At 36.6% G+C, this 21,824-nt stretch overlaps 1 protein-coding gene across 2 annotated transcripts in view; it reads left to right on the top strand.

The window, feature by feature from the left end:
- The window catches only part of acvr2aa (activin A receptor type 2Aa), a 65,199-nt gene extending 49,482 nt beyond the window's left edge, over positions 1-15,717 (top strand). For both annotated transcript variants that reach the window (XM_048193595.1, XM_048193594.1), the window contains exons 8-11: positions 22-136; positions 5,583-5,721; positions 11,828-11,958; positions 12,047-15,717. In XM_048193595.1, coding sequence (XP_048049552.1) covers positions 22-136; positions 5,583-5,721; positions 11,828-11,958; positions 12,047-12,241 — 580 coding nt within the window. In that variant the 3' untranslated portion in view covers positions 12,242-15,717. The remainder of the gene's footprint in view (positions 1-21; positions 137-5,582; positions 5,722-11,827; positions 11,959-12,046) is intronic.
- Positions 15,718-21,824: the final 6,107 nt, after the last annotated feature.

Below are 21,824 nucleotides of genomic sequence, written 5' to 3'. Positions count from 1 at the left end.
TCTTGTATTATATGTGTACAGGGATATTAAGAGCAAAAACGTGCTGCTGAAGACAAACCTGACGGCCTGTATAGCTGACTTTGGTCTTGCTCTGAGGTTTGAGGCAGGGAAGTCAGCTGGGGACACGCATGGGCAGGTAAGTGTTAGAGCCGGTGCTGATTGTAAAGTGCCGCCCTTTGTGCAAGGGTTGGCTGTTTGAAGTGAGTTTGAATATAAATATGATTCTATCGAGGTGTATCAGAGGCTGTAACTCAAATCCTAATGTGCTGTCCACATAATAGACTTGTCACTAAACATAAACGTCAGTAGTCGATACCGTATGAGCAGTGAAATTTAATTCTCAATACCACAACAAATTGCTATTGAACACACTCTTTTATGTAAAAAGTTCAATTATAATATAAATGCTAATAAATAGATGTTAATATAAATGCTAAATTCAATTGTAACCATGGCATTTAGCCTTCAAGTGTTCCTTGATCTTGAAGTTTTTCCAAGAAATTAAACAGGTGGTAATAAAAGCATGAACAAATAGAACAATTAAGAACAATAGATACAAATGGATACAAATTAATTTAACAATGCTTGAATACTTCAGCAGTCTGAAGTATTCAGGTAAACATCCAGTAATTGAATATAATAAAAACGTAATCAAATATTAAAAAACTTAATGTGTTATACAAGACATAGAGAATTAAGATATTCACTAGTTTTTATTAGGCTATAAATCACAGCTGTCTTGGACCATCCATATTCAAACCATGACTGAATTGACTGCAGTGATGGCAGAAAGATTGTAGAAGGCCTTGTATTAAAGGGTTAGTTCACCCAAAAATGAAAATAATTTCAATTATTACTCACCCTCATGTCGTTCTACAGCTGTAAGACCTTCGTTCATCTTCGGAACACAAATTAAGATATTGTTGATGAAATCCGATGGCTCAGTGAGGCCTCTATAGACAGCAAAGCCATTCAAACTCTCAAGGTCCATAAAGGTACTAAACACATATTTTAAAGGGTCATGAAACCCCAAAACACTTTTTTTGAGATGTAAACAGATATGTATAGGCTGCACATCATTGAAAACACTAAAGGTACTCATTTATGTTATTCATAAGTGAAAAATAGTTATTTTTGCATTTTTCAGAGCGATTTCTGTCTTCCGGTTTGAAAAGCTGAGTTGGAGCAACGTCACAAAATCTGACGTAATCGTGTACTTTCGGCCTAAGTATGGGCATGGTCGAACATGCTGACGTAGACTGTTTCGAGCGATTCTCGACATATATTCATCACATAAAGCTCATTTAATCCAATCACTGCGCCGTAGTATGCATCATTGCGGTATTATGCATTCACCTCTGCCTGCTCTAGCTGCGTTCAAACATGCGAGCCGTAGGCTGTTTCCTTCAGCACAGCAGCACATGTGTTGTTTGTATTTTTCTCGCGATGCAGTCAGAACTGGAGTTTGAATACGAATACATGAAAAACACGACTGTTATTATGATGTACACGCGGAGCGCGCATATGATCGGTTTCAGCGCGGAGCTCCGCGATGAGTTTAATAACACTAGCCACGTGGCACATAGCTTATACAGAATAAAGTATCCGTGTTTAAAGTTTTTATTTCACACATTCTCCTGCACCAAACATTAACCAGCACGGTGTAGTAATGCACACGTATTTCATCAAGTCTTCTTCAAATTAATTATATGTGCAAACTGGACACTGATACAGTGGTGTAGCCTATCTGAACGCGACAACACGATTATTCTAATAGACAAAAGACTGATTTTGAGACTGCAGTGCTCGTAAACATAATCAAAGTAGCCTATTATTAGCCCTATTAAATATTCTTTCTCATTTCTCCCTTGTGCTTGGGAGTTTGTTGTCATTTTCTCCGTGCTCATATATTAATATTCGTTATTCTGTATAATGAGTGTGTTCTATGTCTGTGCTTCACTGGTTGTTCTCTCCCCTGTTCTCCCCCTCTACAATCCCACTTTTCCAGAGCTTTACACACCCATTTTAACAGAGTTTTTGCAGCTCAGAGGTATGAACAACCAGGGTAAAACAGGGGGGTTTCATGACCCTTTAAACAGTTCATGTGAGTTCAGTGGTTCTATCTTAAAGTCCCCCTGTAGTCAATAATTTTATCCCTTAAAACTCATCTTTGTTCGCCAAAATGACATATTTTAAAAAAAATTCAAGTGAAAAAAAATTCTTCATGCCCTAAAATAGCTTGAATGTAACTCTACACCCTTGCCTCATTTAATATACACAGATCAATGAATATGAAAATTAGCCCCGCCTCCACTCGCTTACGCCAGCTCGGAGAGTCTACTGTTGCTATAGTGACGAGCAATTTGATGTTTGTATTGTGGATATTTAAGAAAAAAGCTTGCTTCGCTTCGTATATTCAGTTTAATTTCTGACGCTTAAATTGTGTTTTAAATTATGAATTGGTAAAACGCTTTTGCAAAACGGTCTGAATCCACTTGCATTTCTTTGGACTGCTCTCTCACTGAATCACCTGAAGCGATTTCTCAGTAAAAGAGACAGTATCGAGAGAACAAGCAGCTGTTTTCCTCTGTGAACATGCGTTAAATGGACGTTTAACAATTTCGTTGCGTTTTGGAGTTCAGATTTAAAAGAAACATTCAGATTAAAACCTGCAGGCGCCCGTGCTTCTCCATACATTAAATAAATGCACATCCTTGAATGAGCGCAGATTTCCAGTGTATTTACTTGAAGTTATCAGGTAGGCTAATATCTATGGTTTGAACCATTCCAGAGGCTGCCAAAATCAGAATTTATAATGTACTGAATAAAGCTTTCTCCGAACTTGACGTGCGATGCCACACTAACTGACATATGCACATGAATCACGGTCACACGCTCAGAGCAATATTGTTTTAGCTATGTTTTATAGTTTTAATATATTTCGAAGGACAGAACTTCATTGGCTTTACTTCAAGTCAGCTATCACTTTACTTTGGCGTGAGCCCCCATGCGCTCGCACACTTGGCACAGCCCTTGCGATGGTTGTGTCATTAATTAATATGAATTAATATAGATAGCCTTTTGCTTGACTACGTTACCAAACAGCTAATAATATGTTGCTAATGTTACACACACATTCCCATTCTTCATCTCAGACAGAGTTAGACAGCTGCCTTCTAACAATCAGTATCCTTACAAACGCTTTGAACAACTCAGAACGTCAGTGGAGAAAGGCATATAGTTCATCATAACATCGTAATAGACTCGCTGTATTGCTAAATATACACAATTTTTCATATCAACAGAAAATTCTTCTCTCGAGACTTTCCTGCTTCAGAGCTTTCATAGTTAAAAGTGCCCTAGAATCAAAAATTGAATTTACCTTGGCATAGTTGAATAACAAGAGTTCAGTACATGGAAAAGACATACATTGAGTTTCAAACTCCATTGCTTCCTCCTTCTTATGTAAATCTCATTTGTTTAAAAGACCTCCGAAGAACAGGTGAATCTCAACATAACACCGACTGTTACATAACAGTCGGGATCATTAATATGTACACCCCCAATATTTGCATATGCCAGCCCATGTTCAAGACATTAGACAAGGGCAGCCAGTATTAACGTCTGGATCTGTGCACAGCTGAATCATCAGACTAGGTAAGCAAGCAAGACAACAGCGAAAAATGGCAGATGGAACAATAATAACTGACATGATCCATGATAACATATTTTTAGTGATATTTGTAAATTGTCTTTCTAAATGTTTCGTTAACATGTTGCTAATGTACTGTTAAATGTGGTTAAAGTTACCATTGTTTACTATATTCAAGAAGACAAGAGAGCCATCGCTATTTTCATTTTTAAACACTTGCAGTCTATATAATTCATAAACACAACTTCATTCTTTATAGCATTAGCCCGTTAGCCACAGAGCATTATCAAACTCATTCTGAATTAAATGTAAACATCCAAATAAATACTATACTCACATGATCCGAAGCATGCATGACGAACATTTTGTAAAGATCCATTTGAGGGTTATATTAGCTGTGTGAACTTTGTTTATGAACTGTATTATAGTCGAGAGCTCGGGGGGGCAGGGAGCGTGAGATTTAAAGGGGCCGTTTACTGCAGTTTCAAACATAAAATACTCAGCAAGGTGTTGACTTATGAATTTGCACATGGTTTGTCTTAAAGCATATTAAAAACACTACATAGACATATAAACAACATTAAAAACCACAGGGGGTCTTTAATATTATAAAGTGACAAGAATACTTTTTGTGCACCAAAAAACAAAATAAAGACTTTTCAACAGTATCTATATGGGCCGATTTCAAAACACTGAACCTTTATGGACCTTGAGAGTTTGAATGGCTTTGCTCTCAATAGAGGCCTCTCTGAGCCATTGGATTTCATCAACAATATCTTAATTTGTGTTCTGAAGATGAACAAATGTCTTACGGGTATGGAACGACATGAGGGTAAGTAATTAATGACATTATTTTCATTTTTGGGTGAACTAACCCTTTAATACTGTTTGTATTGTATTGACCTGGTACTGAAGTACCGTTAGTTCCCCACTACATATACAGCATTTTATTATAGGTATGTTTAAGCAGTAGTGTGTATCTAGATCAGGGGTGCCCAATAGTTCGATGCTGGTAGATTGCACAAAATTTTAATAAATGCTTTTGTTAAATTTTAATAAAAAGAAATATAACAATGTCCTTCCTTCTCCTTTTAGTTTCTGTCTGATTTGCATTTGAGTAATACATTTTGACCAGGCAAGATTTTTGTTTATTCAGTTGCCATGACAACTAGCCTGCTTTGCACAAATTGCGCCTTCCAAGAGCTTCGGAGTTCAGAGAACAGAGCGCAAAGTCAGCTTCCTCCAATTACGCACAAAACAGCCTCATGGATGTGTCCATGAAAAATCGTCTGCTCAATACGTGCACGCTCTTTTTCATGTTCAGCATTTTTGCACATAGAGCTTGTTGTTGTATATAATACAATGATAATTAAGGAAGTCAGGAAAAGCATCCTTCTCCTTGTACTTGGCAATGAATCCATTTGAAAGGCCGACCATCGCAGGTGCTCCATCAGTTATGATTGACACCAGTTTAGACACTGGCAGCTGTGTTTTGTCGACAAATATTATGCAAACTGTTTGATTCTATTCAGTCATCAGTTAAATGCCCTGGCTATTGTAATCTGTTGTGCTGTATGTTTTTGAGTTTAGTATTAAAATTGAGTATCAACAATGAACATTTTTCTTCTGAATTCCATGTAAAGATACATGCAGTAGTAGCAACAAGCATTTGAATTTTTTTATTTATTTATTTTTTTTTTTTGGTTAGTAGATCTCATTTTAAAAGTTGATCATCACGCAAAAAAGTGTGGGCACCCCTGATCTAGATCATTGAAACATTCTCATATACTTTAATGTAAAAGTTGCTCTGGCAGCTGTATCCTGGCCCATAATTCACTGATGCTGTACTCATCAAGGCAGACTATATGCATGTACATGTACCGTTTTTACTGTTGTGCTAATCAGACGGTGGTCTCCCTGTGTGCTTCAGGTGGGAACAAGGCGTTACATGGCCCCGGAGGTGTTGGAGGGGGCCATCAACTTCCAGCGAGACTCTTTCCTCAGGATAGACATGTATGCGGTCGGGCTGGTGCTGTGGGAGCTGGCGGCCCGCTGCACTGCCTCTGATGGTATGAATGCGTGAGCTTCTGTTCTTTAAGACCGTTTTGACATCACACTCTACAGCAGGGTTACAGCAGGGTTAAATGTAGCTATGATTATGGTTAAGGTTTCTATAAAACTATATTTGTTTTAAAAACAGTAGTCTAAACACGGGTAAAAAAAATATATATTTTATATATTTTACAGTATATACACGCACACAAAGAAACTTCCATAGATTTATAACAAAAATGAATTATATTCCCTTACTCCCCTAATAAATTTAATACAATATACATGACTATTAATAATATAGTATTCAATATGAATATATCACATTGCCAAAACACCATAGTTTAGGGCTGGGCGATATGACCAAAATCTTATATCACGATATGAGTAATTTTTATATCACGATAACGATATATATCACGATTAGGGCTGCAACTAACGATTATTTCAATAATCGATTAATCTGTCGATTATTTTTACGATTAATCAATGAATCGGGGGGGAAAAAACCCCATTCATTTCCAACCTTTTATTCAAAAACAGAACTGACAGTGCAAATTCACAGTGCAAAAAATCCTCAGAACATGCAAAAACAGGTTGCTCTTTTAACATCCCTGAGCTGTTAAAGTAATAAAAAACAAATGAACTAACACAAAAAACATACACATGTATGCTTTACATCTGCCAAATATATAGGGGTTTTTTTTAAATAAAGTGCACAAAAAGATGTATATTTTTGTTTAAAGGGACCTGAGCTGTCAGAACAATACATCTTTTTTTTTTTTTTTTTAAATAAAGAAAAATACAAATCAGAAAACTTAACAGGATTTGTTTGAATGGTAGAACTTCTTTTCTATACTACACTCACTCACACACTCACTCACTCACTCCCAAATATATTTGTCAGCAATAACCGATATGGGACAGAGCACAGAATAAATACATGACAACAGATCAGTGTTAATTTTGACAGCAAATTTTTATTTAGTTTTAGTAATAGTCTTTTGACTAAAATGCCATTCAGTTTAATCATGCTTTTGTCATTTGAATTGTTTTAGTAGTTGACTATATATCACAAGATTTTAGTTGACTAAATCTAACGGGTTTAGTTAAATTGTAATGCATTAAGAATTTCTCTAAAATTTCCAAACCCATTATATACTCCTGGAGAAAACATCTACTGTATTAACCTATTAATATGAATAATATTAAAATTTGAACATGCAATACAAACACAGATTTAACTGCTGTGACATAAAAAAAATATGATCTTATAATTAAATAAAACCACTCCTCCTAAAGAAGAACACAATGTCTTCTTTTCAATGAATGATATATGCATTCTTTATAACAACTTGCATACAACATTCCTTATGGATTAAATATAATTAATATATAATAAATCCTTATTAAAGCTAAAGAGCAGTGAGTGATTTTCTCTAACCCTTTCGAGCGTGAGTTTAAAATATTCTAACTGTCCCCCCAGAGTGAGTTTTTTTAAGGCGACCGTTATTTTAGAACGTTTGCTTTTAATGTTTCCATAGCGACGCGTCTTGCGTGTGACGAGCGCTGAACGCAGCCACAATAACACTGTATGACAGATGGACCGCTATTATTTTGTTTTTCCTTGTTTATTTAAAATATTCACAAACTTGCTTACTCTCCGATGGTCTTTCCTCTACCTCCGCTCTGCTATTTATTTATTTATTTATGCTCCGCTTCGCGTTCAACCGCGCTTTTTTATACTCAAACATCTCCGCATCTTATTGAGAGGCGTAATAGTCGCGCGACACAACGAATCGATAATGAAATTCATTGCCAACTCTTTTAATAATCGAATTTTATCGATTTTATCGATTCGTTGTTGCAGCCCAGCCCTAAATAAGATTTTTATGATATCAAAATTTTCCATATCATTGAAATTTCATAATTTTCATCAATTTCAATATAATTTAAAAAATTAATACTAGCCTAAAAACTCTAAAGGTTACTGAAGACAAATAAACAGTGATAAAGAAAGAGCAAAGAAAACAAACTACAATAGAACAAAGACAGACGAAAAAAATTCAAGCATTAGAAAATGTATAAAGTTATCAAAGGTACAGTATAAAAAACAATGCATAGTCTTTGCTGTGTAAATTAAATATACATTTATTCTTATTAAAGTTACAAAAGCAAGTAGTGAGAGATTTTCTCTTTTTTGTTGTTTGATTAGCATTAATAATGACAGCAGGTAAATTTGGATGCTGTCCCTTTAAGACTGACTGCAACTGTACCTTCACTTAAATGGCTGTTTACTTGCAAATACACGGTCACTTTGGCACTTAGGTATGTGTATTTACCCGTTCAAGCCCAATTAAGCATCAAAAATCACTCTGTTAAGTCCTCACATGCTCTATGAGCAGCGGCTTCATGTCGCGCATCTCTATGTCGCACGTCTCTCAGACGGCACTGAGAAACAGTCTCAAAGAGAGCGCGTGCATCTGCTGAAATGAGTTGTCTTTCGCTGCTAATTGCACTTAAATGGTTTAAAACCACTTGTTTTTAAACCGCAATGCTTAAAAACTCATGCAAATTATAAGCTTTCGTGACCGCGCAGCATAACAACCTCACGCGACAGACGATCGTCCAAAATCTCTTATTAGTTGACACATTTCTACCTGCTTATCGTTTCCACCAGTATATCGCCCACCCCTGCTTATTGTGCTTAATACACTTTAACATCGAGCACGTCTCTAATTCGCGATCGCCTTCTGAGAGCGGCAGTTTTCATGCACGCACTTTTGCAGTGTGTCAGTCAGCACGAGTGCTGCTGCACCGAGTTGCTTTTCAGGATATATTCCGTTTACAACTCTTTTAACATCAAGCACGTCTCGCTCTTTATATTCTCATTCATGCATTTCATCACTCTGAAGTGTCAATAGTGCAATGTATTTACATACTACGATATAGCAAAATCTCTAACGATAGACATTTTATTTCATGGTAACGATATATATCGTCATATCGCAAAGCCCTACCATAGTTAATACAGTTAGTGTTACTGCAGTACATCTATGGTAAATGTTTGTACGGGTGTTAATTTGGGAATTTAATTCTAACTTCTTCATTCTTGGCACGTTTCTCCAGTTTTCCTCATCAATCTTGTTTGCATATAATTTTAAACTAGTTTAATAATAGAGTGTTTTGTGGCTTGTGGCTTGTAACAGAAATGTGTGTTTCGAATTTAATGTTGCAGCGCTGTTTAACAATGTGTCTGTGAGTAAATGCACCTGCTCTGAGTTTGCGTTGCGTTAAGCCCAAAGAATACTTCGGCTTTTAGCCAAACACGCAGCTTTTCAAAGTATATTCCATTTGATAATCATCTTTGTCCAGTGTCTGCACTATTTCTTTCCAGAAGTTATGACCGATAAAAATGTCTTTATACTTGTTTAAACTAGAGTTGCGGATATCTCTTATCTCCCTCACACTAGCAGTTGTCAACGTGGGCGTCTGTTTTTGTGGTAGTTTGCTGTTTGTCAATGTTCTGTCTCTTCCTTTTCTTTTTTGGCCGTGAAACAGCGGCCTGAGTCAGTGCTGCCACCTTGTGGACAAACTAATTAGTGCAAAAACAATTCAAGGCATTTTGGCGACCTCCGCGTTCTCATCCCTCGGGCCAGATGAAGATGATTGGCGTGCCGCCAATTGAATATCCCTGGTCTACAGTTATATCAGTTATTATACCATGGTCTGTCTGAATACTCGATTCTGATTTACTGGAAGGTGTGCGTTCAAATCGTGTAAGCGTTTGTTTCAGAACCTGGTACGTTTTCTCACTTTGTGAACACGGAAATGGCACTTGGATCGGCACCGAAACAAACGCTCCGAGATCGCCTGAACGAGGTGGTCTCAGCCCAATTGCAAACGAATTCTGGAGCGGTTCGGTTGAGGTGAGAAAGCAATCTGACACAACGGACCAACGTATTTCATAACGGCAAACAAAAAAGCAACAGTGTCTGATTTTGTGAGTGAGCACATTAGTTATCGCAGTTGAAAACCAAAGAGTGCCTCTTCATCTTAAAATGTTGTATAATTGCTCGTATCTGTGCATTGCAAGAATGCAGTCCTGACAAAGCCTTGCTTCTGTTGGGGATAAACAGTTTAGGACCCTTGAAACCAGATATGTTGAATAAAGACCCCGAGTCAAAGTAAAAAAAAAAAAGAATAAATTTAATGAAGAATAGTTTGCAGTTTCATCAGCAGAAGCCAGTTTCACGTCTCACAAGGAGTTCGTAGGCCGCTCTGCGTACATTCACATTTCCACAATAATTATACTCTAACAAGAGTCTACTAACTACGTCATTACTTCAGGTTGAATGATTCTGATTGGCTAAGAAAAAATTTGGTAATCTTCCACACATGGACAGATAGTCAGAAGCATATCTCCATTCGTCACAATGTTGACGAGGGTACTCTGGATTTAGGTACTGGATGTCCTTTTGGGGTCATGACATGGCGTCTGCTGGTCTCAAGCAGAGTGCCAGTTGTCCACCAGTACAAAGGACCTGCACAAAACACTTAGCGCACATACACAGATACACATGTTTCACAGCTTCTTCAAAGTTGAAGTTGATCTGAGCTCTGCTCTGAGCAGGACACTTTCCCCAAAACATACTGATAACATGTTCTTTTCTCTCCGTGAGAGGTAAAGACAATATTCAAACTTATTTTCTAGTGTTTGAAAAGGAAAAGAAATGCTTTAACATACGTTGAAAAAGTCATTCCAGTAATTTAACAGAAAGATAAATGTTGATGAATAACTTAAAAGATATATATTAAAGCGGCAGTGGATTCCAGAATCCACTCCTTCACTTCCTGCTCTAAATGCATTATATTGGCTATATAATTATGCGGGAATGACAGCTACATTCGTATAGTGTTTGCATGTGTCGACAGTTACAAATAAGCCGCAATAAGCTCGCGGAGTGAACTTGTCAATCATCTTGATGGATGACGCAGAGGAAACTCTGACCAATAAGAGGATAGTTTTACTCGCATGTGACTTCATAAAGACATTTTCTTGCACTTTGAAATGTTGCCTTGTGAAAACGAAACAAACCAAGAAGAAAATGCAACATTGTAACAAATTAAGTCCCTGTTTCTGAACAAAGCAAATGGTCTACAGGTCTGAAAATGCCCTAATGCACACCTAGCCAATTATCCCTTACTTATATAGTAGAGATTTGATTGATGTTAGTTGTAACATGTCTGGCAGCTCTCCCCAATCACACACACTTTCTGTATGTTTTACTGCCACTCGAACTCCTGAATGAGCCTGTCACTAAATTCAGTATGCTCGCTATTATTGATTATTGTTGTCTGGTCTAATGGAACAGTATTGATCAGGTTTGGACAGCGAAGCAGACTGGGACTGTTGTGACAGTCTCATTGGATGCAATCACAGTACATGCTAGGATTGAATGGATGTGTGATGGCAGATCAGGTGGTTAAACGTCATTCTGTTCTGTGTGTCAGCTATCCCTTTTATAAAATTTAAAGGTAGCTATTTATGTTTGGGTATACAGACACATTTATACTTTAGGAAAAACATATTAAAGCATCATTTTATTGTTTGTTTCCCAAATTAAATAATTGCCTTTAATATTGTTAATGTAGTAAAGCCAAAGCAAATGATTTAAATATTATATATGATATATAATAAAACCTGAAAAAACATTTTTTAATGAAATTTAAATTTACTTGTATGGCACGTTTCACGATACATGTTGTTCTAAGGCACCTTTACAGAGAACGTTGCATTGCAACATTGCAAATAGTTAAAAACTAGGGCTGTCAATAGAATAAAATAACCACAATTAATCTTATAAATTCTGTCTTTAAAAAGAAAAATACAAAATAAAACTGTAATAATTTAGTAAATGCAAAAAATATTGCATTACATTTAATTCGGATATAATGTGAATTCTGACATACCTATATATAAAAAAACAAAAAATTAACTTTTTGTTTTTGTCTGGCAAATTTTCTGTGTATCCTGTGTAGCTACCTGACCCCAGTTTGAAAACACTCTCAATGGTTGGACTTCCTGATCTGAACAGATGTTTGTTCATTTTTTTTCTGAAGGTCCAGTTGACGAATACATGCTTCCGTTTGAGGAGGAGGTGGGCCAACATCCCACTCTAGAGGACATGCAGGAGGTGGTGGTCCACAAAAAGCTTCGGCCCACTCTCAGGGAGTGCTGGCAGAAACATCCGGTACGTAACGTCCATTGTTAAACCTCACCAAAAGTTTTAATTAAGTGAATAATATGCTTGATATAAAACGTGTTCATTTGTCTCTCAGGGTCTGGCCATGCTGTGTGAAACTATAGAGGAGTGTTGGGACCACGAGGCCGAGGCGCGTCTCTCCGCGGGATGTGTCGAGGAACGTGTGGTACAAATGCAGCGGCAGACTAGCGTCTCTGCCCCAGAGGAAATAGTCACCGTCGTAACCATGGTGACCAACGTGGACTATCCCCCTAAGGAGTCCAGTCTATGACTAGAGGATATCAGCATGTGAATTGCGGGCTGACCGAACAGAAAAGACATGTCGGGAATGGTGGTGGACTGCTGTTCTGACAGCCGGCTTCAGACATGCTGGATGATTGTCCTGTACTTACAGCTGGAGCAAATGCAGACTATACATTTTGTGGCGAATCTGGGTTTAATACAGGTATACCTGGAGCCAGCTATGTTAATGTTTGTGTGTGTATATATAAACAACTAGTACCACGGAGCGCTCCGGTAAGGACGGAAGATTATAAGCCGGCATCAAAAACGTTGTTGTCGTTTCTCTGCTTGGAGAAGAAACTTTCCCGTTCAAGGAGTAAACGAGACTGCTCCACACGGTCATTTCAGTATAAAAAGGGCAACGTCCATGTAAAAAAAAAACACATTTAATGTGTTCATATGAATGACTATTGTAATGCCAATAAGAAACAGCTTTTTGAATGTGTAGTGTGACGCTGCTGTACAGATATCAACAGAAAGGGTGACGATACAACCCAAATCAACACGTGTTTTCTCTGAAAGCTTCAGAGCTTCTGTCAGATAACCACCAACCTCTCGACAAGGTATACCTCAGTTTCTCATCCTAATAATACGTTTGTTTTGTAACACTATATGATATAAAAAAGAGGCTTTTCGATGACCTCCATTTGGCACGGAAGCTTTTTAAATACGGGGAAAACTTTTTTTATATGACAGATTATGCCAAGAAACGATGGCCATTCATAAACCAGTGTTCTGCCTTCTTTCTTTTAGTTGTTCTCTGTGTTGCCCTGCTGTTTAAAATGTGATACTTTTTTTTTTTTTTTTAGCATTGTGACCGTTTGTTTGTTGAAACAATTTTTGACCTTTATCAAGACCTGTTGAGAAGAAAAAAATCCCTGAAAATATGAATTTTGTGAAAATAATACAGAAGCACTTACCAATATAGGTTTGCAGTGTCCTCACAACATTGACGTATGTGCATGCCTTGTGTTCTTTTTTTCTTTTTCTTTTTTTTCCTTTGTTTTTCAAACCTTTGTTATCACGTGGAGCTTGTGCATGAGATCCCGTTAGCAGTCATGGAAACCCCTTCGTTATTCGTTAATCTGAAGTATTTCCTGTCTTCAGGGCGTCACTTTTTGTTTAATTTTCATTTTCATTTGGAATCGTCCAATCCTGGTCTTCGATGATCACTGTCTGTCACGTCAAACTGGTTTCAGATCAGCAGCCAGGCGACCTTCTACACACTTATACAAGAACTGTATCTCAGTATGTCTCAGGAAGCGTTTCCCTTTGCTTTGAGCCCTCTGGTGCCATTCTGGTAACCCTTGTTGTATTATGTATGCAAGGGCCCTTGGTATATAACACCTTATTAGTGTGGTCATATTATGTGCAATAACATCCTAAGCAGGGACTGTTTAACAGGTCACGGGCCACTTCCAGTGTGGTAAAAATATAAGCACCTAGCAGATTGCTTAGACCATAATGTACATCACGAACTGAAGTTGACGTCAAGCTTACGACATGCTATGCATATGTTATGACGCCCGGTTGTCTGAGAGTATTAAGCTAAAAATATGCTGTAATGGGGACCGAACACATGCAGTTACTCTCTGCCGACTGGCTGACAGTCTTTCAAATGAACAGCTTCTTTGTTGCTGCTCTTAAGCTTCGTTCACACTGCACTTAAATCCATTTTGATTTTCAAATCCAATCTTTAGGATCAACTGACATTTTGCAAATCTGATCCATTTGTTCAGACATTGTAGTCAGTATCTGTCCCGATATCCCAATATCGGTCATTACCATCGCACTGCATCCCAAATTATGAAAAATCTGCCTGAAATCACACAATTAAACTGATTTGAATCTGATTTCAATTCACATTTGGATGTGATTTGAATCAGGTTCGTAAAAAATCTTATTTTTACAAACAACTAAACTGATTTGAGTCAGATGCTAATTTAGATTTCTGAGATTTCTGCTGTCTGAACAAAACCTGAAATTACCATTTTCATAACAATGATTCAGCGGCTCATTGATTTTGTTCATTTTGGTTCTGATTATTAACCATGTCAAAAATCCTGAATTGTGAAAACATTGAGATCTGATCTGACCATTCAAACTTAACGCTTAAAAATCTAATTTTAATCTGATTTCAAACCACACTTGGATGTGGTGTGAATCCGGTTTGCATTTCATGTTGTTTGTTTTTTTTGTTTGTTTTTTTATCCATTCACACTACGAACATCTAAACTGATTTGAGTACGATACAAAATCGATTTCTGTTGCCTGTCTGAACAAATTCTGAAATATAATTCAGTGGCTCATTTTGATTTTGTGATACCGCATGTGATGCATTTGACAATTTTCAGGTTCATACAACCGTATGCAATCAAGCCCTTTCAATGAAAGCTCTCTATCTCTCTCTACTGTAGCATTCTCAGCCAGCTCATTCTGTTTTACTTCATCTGACTGCTGTCAGAATGGTAAAGTAATAAGGGCCCATGCCATCTTTCAAAGGCCCTCAGTTGGACTCTGTAGGTGCAAAATTGAAGGCCAGGTGGTTATAAGACCAAGCTAAAGTTCCGGTTAGGGTTAGGATGAGTGCCGTTGGTTTAAGAGCATCATCTGTGAGGTTCTTGCGATTTAACTTTTGACTGTAAACACTACAGAAGATTCACTAAGCGTGAGCGACTGCTGCTGGCCTGTAGAGTGTTTTCACCAGGTGCTGTCCTGTACCCTTGTCTGTGTTTGGTGTTTTATTTGGGGAATCTGGGAAGATGGTTGAAAAAGATAAAAAGCCAAACTTTAAAAGCCCCCTGTTTAGTAGAAGACTCAATTGAAAATGCACCGTATGTACATATGAATGTTGTTTAAGATTGTGAAAAGAGCATGAGTTTTTTTATGTCTCAAAGAAAGAAATCCTTTATTGATATTATTATTATTATTATTATTATTATTATTAAATATTTTAATGTTAATTTTGTACATCTGTATCTTAGTTTTATTAATTTATATCATGGCCCAACTGTCATTCTTCTTTTCTGGATAAATGAGAAGTGATGCTTTCTCTATTTTTAAAACTAGTCAGATACAACACTACAAAAGAATCAATCCTTTACCTCAGACTTCCACTCACAGCGTTCAAAAGACTGAACAAACAGTGTAGCACGACAGACAACATGGTGCAGCGTTGCAAGTATTGCTCCTGGGATTCGACCAGCAGCTTCTCTTTGTCTTTTCTCTCAGACACACTTCAGTGACAATGCTTCTTCTCATTGAGTGAATGTCTCCGCTTTACCAAAACTCTATTTTAGGTGCGAGCAGCTGTATTACTGTTGTGCTGGACATGCCATTTTTGTCCACCTTACTCTTGAGTATTTAACGCATTCAGGGCCTGATCAGACATAATTGTTACATAATGTACAGATGAAATTTTATGCTACTACTCCCCTCAAATAAAGTATAGTGACTGCTCTCAAATGTGTACTGTGTCTCAATTACTGAACTCATCTGAAAATAGTCACATGCTTATTTCAGTCTGCTTTTAGACATAGGTGAAGATTTCCCCTGGAAATGTTTACGTGCAAACACAGCATCTGAGGTAATGTGTAGATCGCATTACAAAAAAAAATATGTTTTTCTTTAAGTTCACCGATTTTAATACTGGCAATTTGACATTTTCTCAAAGCCAGGATCAGTACCGTCCAAGCCTGACAGGTTATTTGATGAATAGCTGTTGTGTATGATCACACCACTAGATGTCAGCATTTCACCTTATTATACATTCATTTTGATTGTAAGATTTTACTGATGCTTCTCAACTGAAAAAAAAAAATCAAAAATTACATTATTATTATTATGCATCCTGATTATATAAAACAATTTTCTGGTGTTTTTAAAATTGCTGTCATTGTCCCAGACTCACCTGGAAAGGGATTGAAGCTCCAGCAGGAGAGTTCTGCACTCCAGTGACTGAATGCCCATCATAGAGGTTATATATAAATTGAAGTGGACTTCTTGTCCGGCATCTCATCTCACTGTTTCTGTCTGAGCTGTTGAACTGAAGCACCTGGTCAGGCTGCTGTAAATGTCCTTTAATAACAGTGTGGGAGTCGACACATCACATTCTCCCTTGCATGCTGCTGTGTGCTTTAACATAACAAAAAAAAAAAAAGAAGTTTATAATGCATGCACTTCTTCACAGTGAGAAGCATTCATACCTGAAGCTCTGAAATCCAGACTGCCATCTTGAAATCACATGACCAGTTGAATACTAGTTTTACTCAATACACTGAACATGTATAATCATTGCTAACTGTGAATAGTGAATTTCTGCAATGGCATTGTTAACAGTGTTATTGCATTATTATCTATATGCTATTATAGTTTTTAATTAACTTAATTAGCTTTTATTTATATATTTTTAATATTTTAGTCTAATTTTCAGTTAGTTGACAAAAAATGTTTTTAATAGTTTAAATTTTAATTAACGATAACCACACTAATCAGTAACTGAAAAAGTTTGTGTTATTCTACATAAATATCGGTATAATTCTAAGACGATTGGAATGATGGGTTTTGTTCTGTAAATAAATAAGATTGTGAGGCTGATCTTGTGACTGCTTTTACAAAATGTAGTTCAGTCCTTCGGATGAGATGTTAAACCAAGGTCCTGACTGTCCCATGGCACTTCTCGTAAACAGGTGTAACCCCGGTGTCCCGGCCAAAATTCCTTCCATTGGCCCTTATCAATCATGGCCTCTTAATAATCCCCATCCACTGAATGGCTCCATCACTCTCTCTCCACCTATAGGTGTGTCATGCCGTTATACTTTGGCTGCCATCGCATCATGGTGGATGCTGCACACTGAGGAGAGACACTCTGATATGATTGTAAAGTGCTATATAAATGCCTCTTTCATTCACTAATAACATGTTTCGCACACATTTTGAGTGTTTTGGGCATGTGGTGCGTTTCGATTTTTACTGATTTGGCCAGTGTCCATGCAAAAGCAACTCCTTGCAGTCAGTCAAACTGCCCTGTGAGACCAAGTGGTTGATAATAACCTGATCAGAGAGAGCCATTATTCCTGGAGGAGAAAATTAACATCTATACTGAGCTCCTCCTGGGAAAAACATGTGTCTCTAGAATCATTTAGCAGCTCCCCAAACACAGATGTCACAATGCCAATGCATATGCCTCCATGCACATCTGCCATTTGCCTCTCCATCCTCTCCAGAGCTCACATGAGGAGGTTTCACATGATACATCTGAGCATTTTAACCAGATCAAAACAGTGCAAAAGCTATTAAAAGTTGTTTTCAGTAATTGAAATAAAGCTGGAAATATATATAAACATTAGATGAAAAAAATAAACTTAAAAAACTTAAATGAAACTTGTAAATGTTCTCTTGCCAACAAAAAGAAATAAGAACAAGTAATATATATATATATATATATATATATATATATATATATATATATATATATATATATATATATATATATATATATATATATATACAGTACAGTCCAAAAGTTTGGAACCACTAAGATTTTTAATGTTTTTAAAAGAAGTTTCGTCTGCTCACCAAGGCTACATTTATTTAATTAAAACAACAGTAAAAAACAGTAATATTGTGAAATATTATTACAATTTAAATAACTGTGTACTATTTAAATATATTTGACAAAGTAATTTATTCCTGTGATGGCAAAGCTGAATTTTCAGCATCGTTACTCCAGTCTTCAGTGTCACATGATCCTTCAGAAATCATTCTAATATGCTGATTTGCTGCTCAATAAACATTTATGATTATTTTCAATGTTGAAAACAGTTGTGTACTTTTTTTTTTTTCAGGATTCCTTGATGAATAGAAAGTTCAAAAGAACAGCATTTATCTGAAATACAAAGCTTCTGTAGCATTATATACTACCGTTCAAAAGTTTGGGGTCAGTAAGAATTTTTATTTTTATTTTTTTGAAAAGAAATTAAAGAAATGAATACTTTTATTCAGCAAGGATGCATTAAATCAATCAAAAGTGGCAGTAAAGACATTTATAATGTTACAAAAGATTAGATTTCAGATAAACAATGTTCTTTTGAACTTTCTATTCATCAAATAATCCTGAAAAAAAATATTGTACACAAATATTTTGTACAATTGTACACATTAAATGTTTCTTGAGCAGCAGATCAGCATATTAGAATGATTTCTGAAGGATCATGTGACACTGAAGACTGGAGTAATGATGCTGAAAATTCAGCTTTGCATCACAGGAATAAATTACTTTGTGAAATATATTCAAATAGAAAACAGTTATTTTAAATTGTAATAATATTTCACAATATTACTGTTTTTTACTGTATTTTTAATTAAATAAATGTAGCCTTGGTGAGCAGACGAAACTTCTTTTAAAAACATTAAAAATCTTAGTGGTTCCAAACTTTTGGACTGTACTGTATATATATTAGAAATAAAAAATGAATATCGATTAACTTTTGTTGATGTAACAGTTTTAATATTAGCAGTAACAGCAAAGTTTTACATTTAAATCTCTCCATTCACACATAAAACGTATTTGTCTTGGACAGAACAAAAAACTATGTGAAAAGCCAAATGTTACTTCAACCACAACATGGATCTATTGCAATTCAACTGTCCAAACCACAACTTGAGATCTGGAAATGTGCTTAAAATCGGTAGTAATGTGCATAAATTCGTATAATGGCAGAATACAATATAAACACACACTGTTCAGAAAAAGACATTATTTAATTTTTTATTTGGACATGCTTTTTTTTTGGTCTTGTATTAAATTTAGATCTTTTTTCAGTATTTGACTTGTGTCAGTGCTGATAATCATTAAACAACATAGCTGATTTTTGTCTTTGAGCAAATTTATTCTACTCGACCACCATTCCATCAACTGGATGGAACTGACATAAATATTTTGAATGTTGCGATCCTATAGGACTTATGATAGCAACCTGAATCGTAACAAAGCACTGTTCACCAGAGGAGAACTGGCCCCCTGACTAAGCCTGGTTTCTCCCAAGGTTTTTTTTTCTCCATTTTAACACCTATTTGCCACTTTTTTGCCACCTGATGTCACCTGTTGGAGTTTGGGTTCCTTGCCGCTGTCGCCTTTGGCTTGCTTAGTTGGGGACAACAGTGCTTTGATCTGCCTGCATTGACACTATTCTTTAAGAGCTGCTGTGCGGCCAAAATAATGTACCAGTTATCAATGTAAAGCTGCTTTGACACAATCTACATTGTAAAAAGCGCTATATAAATAAAGGTGACTTGACTTAATAAATGCATTTATACATATTCAGTCCACAACTGTATATGTATATACTGAACTATCCAGTTTTTATGAGGGGAAATTTTATATCCAATCCAGAAGACATATTCCTGTGCTGGGTGGATAAATGTGAAAAATTGTAAAACTGTCTCTCCTCTCCACAGGCAAAGGGGAAAATTATGACTCTTAAAGAGTTTCAGTTCAAATTAATAAAAAAAGACCCAGAAATTATACACTATACATATAAGTGTGACTTACTTTTCTCCCTTTAAACTTTCAGACTGAAATGTCAATATCATATGAGCAAGAAGGAGTTGCCTAAAAAACATCCCACAGAGAATTCACACTTGAGCTGAGTTGAAACTGGGTCTAGTAATGCCTGTGGCCCACATGGGGCCCTGGGCTCACTCTTCCCCCTCAGTGAATACACGTAGCTCATAATATATAATTCAGGAGGTCTTTAGGTCATTTGCATGCTATGTGCATTTGCTGAAGTGCTACGTGAGTAGGAAAAAGCTGACTGCAACTTCCACTTCTTTTTCTACCCTAGTGTTCATACGGGCTCACAAAAATAAAGAGGGAGCTCAGCTCAGACTGTCAGCTGTATAAACTCCTACACAACACTGTGAGACACAGCCACACTCCTGTCACCATTGGTTGACAACGTGGAACGTCACATCCAGAACTCCCAAGACTTAGCAGAGAAGGTCCGGGACCTGCAGTACCTAAATTACAGGACCCTGAGGGGAAAGCAGAGCGGTATATGCAGCAGAGCAATGAGGAATATCATTGCTGTCACTGCACTTGAGGGGATGGGACACCTCTGGACAAGACTAAAGATGAGGTTCACACATGCAGGCCAAGGATACTCAAGTCAAAGTTTTGGAGAAATAGGATGGTTTGAGAGAGGAAGGAGACCATTTGTGAAAAAGTGGAACAGTCATCTTTGAAAACTGTGACACCATTTGCCAGCTACTTACCTTTCATCCTTATCGCAGCAATTTCACACCAATTCGCACCCGTGATCTCAATCCCTTCAGCGACTCATACAATTAACGAGTGACACACAGCGTGACGTCATTGTGTATATTGAGGTTAAATGCAGGGAATCGCCACTATCAACAACTGTGGGAAGTGAAACATCTTGAACATCAGAAAATAACATCCAGGAGACTAGAACAAATGTACTAGGGGATTTTCAGAGACATGCACATAGATTAGGGTTTAGATTCAAACAAAACACCAGTTAACAAGGAAATTTGCAGAGAGTGTGCAGACATCTTAAATTAACTCCTCCAGGTATTTTCCTCAATTAGAGGTACAGTTGAAGAGGATCAGCGGTGATTGGTGGGACCAAGGCAAACAAATCCATTTCTATAACTATTTAAAACCAATTGAACAGGTAATCAGATGTGAAATGCATTGCAGAAAATATTTTTTTTTCCATGACAACTTCCTCTATGAAGGCTAACATTTATCTTCCACTCAGTTTAGATGTTTTTGTCCTCTCATCTCATACATACAAGTTCAATTTATTGATGTTGGCCTGGCGATACCAGTCATTTTAAGATGAGAAATGCAGTATTATTTTACAATGTCACTCTTTAACCATAAGGAGCACCGGGATATTTCCCAATGGGCCAAGTGTCAAAACCAAATTCACTTTCAAAAGTTTTAAGTGTCTTTTTTTTTTTTATTATTTAAGTGTCAAATCCAAATTAACTCTTGGTAAATTTGGGGTCTGAAGTTTTATTTATTTTTACAGAAGTCTCTGCTGCAAGGCTGGATTTATTTAATCAAATAGAGCAAAAACAGTAATATTGTGAAGTATTATTACAATTTAAAAAAACTATTTTTTCAGTGATGATCCTTCAGAAATCATTCTAATATGCTGATTTATTGCTCAAGAAATATTTCTGATTATTATCGTTTCTTGCATTTTTGTACAAACCGTGAAATATTTTTTAAAGATTTGTTGATGTATACAAATTCGAACAAAAGTAAAAAAAAATCTTACTGACCCCAAACGTTTGAACAGTATAGTGTATAACATAATGGCCAATTAATTCATGGATCCTAGTGTATGCAAGCAATTTAGACAATGTTCTGTAGCGAAACACTGAGTAAGCTATAGCCCCTGCAGTGCTCAGACATTCTCCGCTCCGCACATCCACCACTGCTTTAGGATTGCCTCGGTGCTCTAAGTTCTGCTCGTTCCTCTCATTAAAAATGATTTGTGTCTTAGCAGGTAACTTTTTCCAAGCAGCTCCCTATGTTA

The sequence above is a fragment of the Megalobrama amblycephala genome, linkage group LG6, assembly GCF_018812025.1.
Source record: "Megalobrama amblycephala isolate DHTTF-2021 linkage group LG6, ASM1881202v1, whole genome shotgun sequence".
Taxonomy (NCBI): domain Eukaryota; kingdom Metazoa; phylum Chordata; class Actinopteri; order Cypriniformes; family Xenocyprididae; genus Megalobrama; species Megalobrama amblycephala.
Note: the sequence above shows the minus strand (reverse complement) of the source record. Positions and strands in the feature narration are given on the sequence as shown.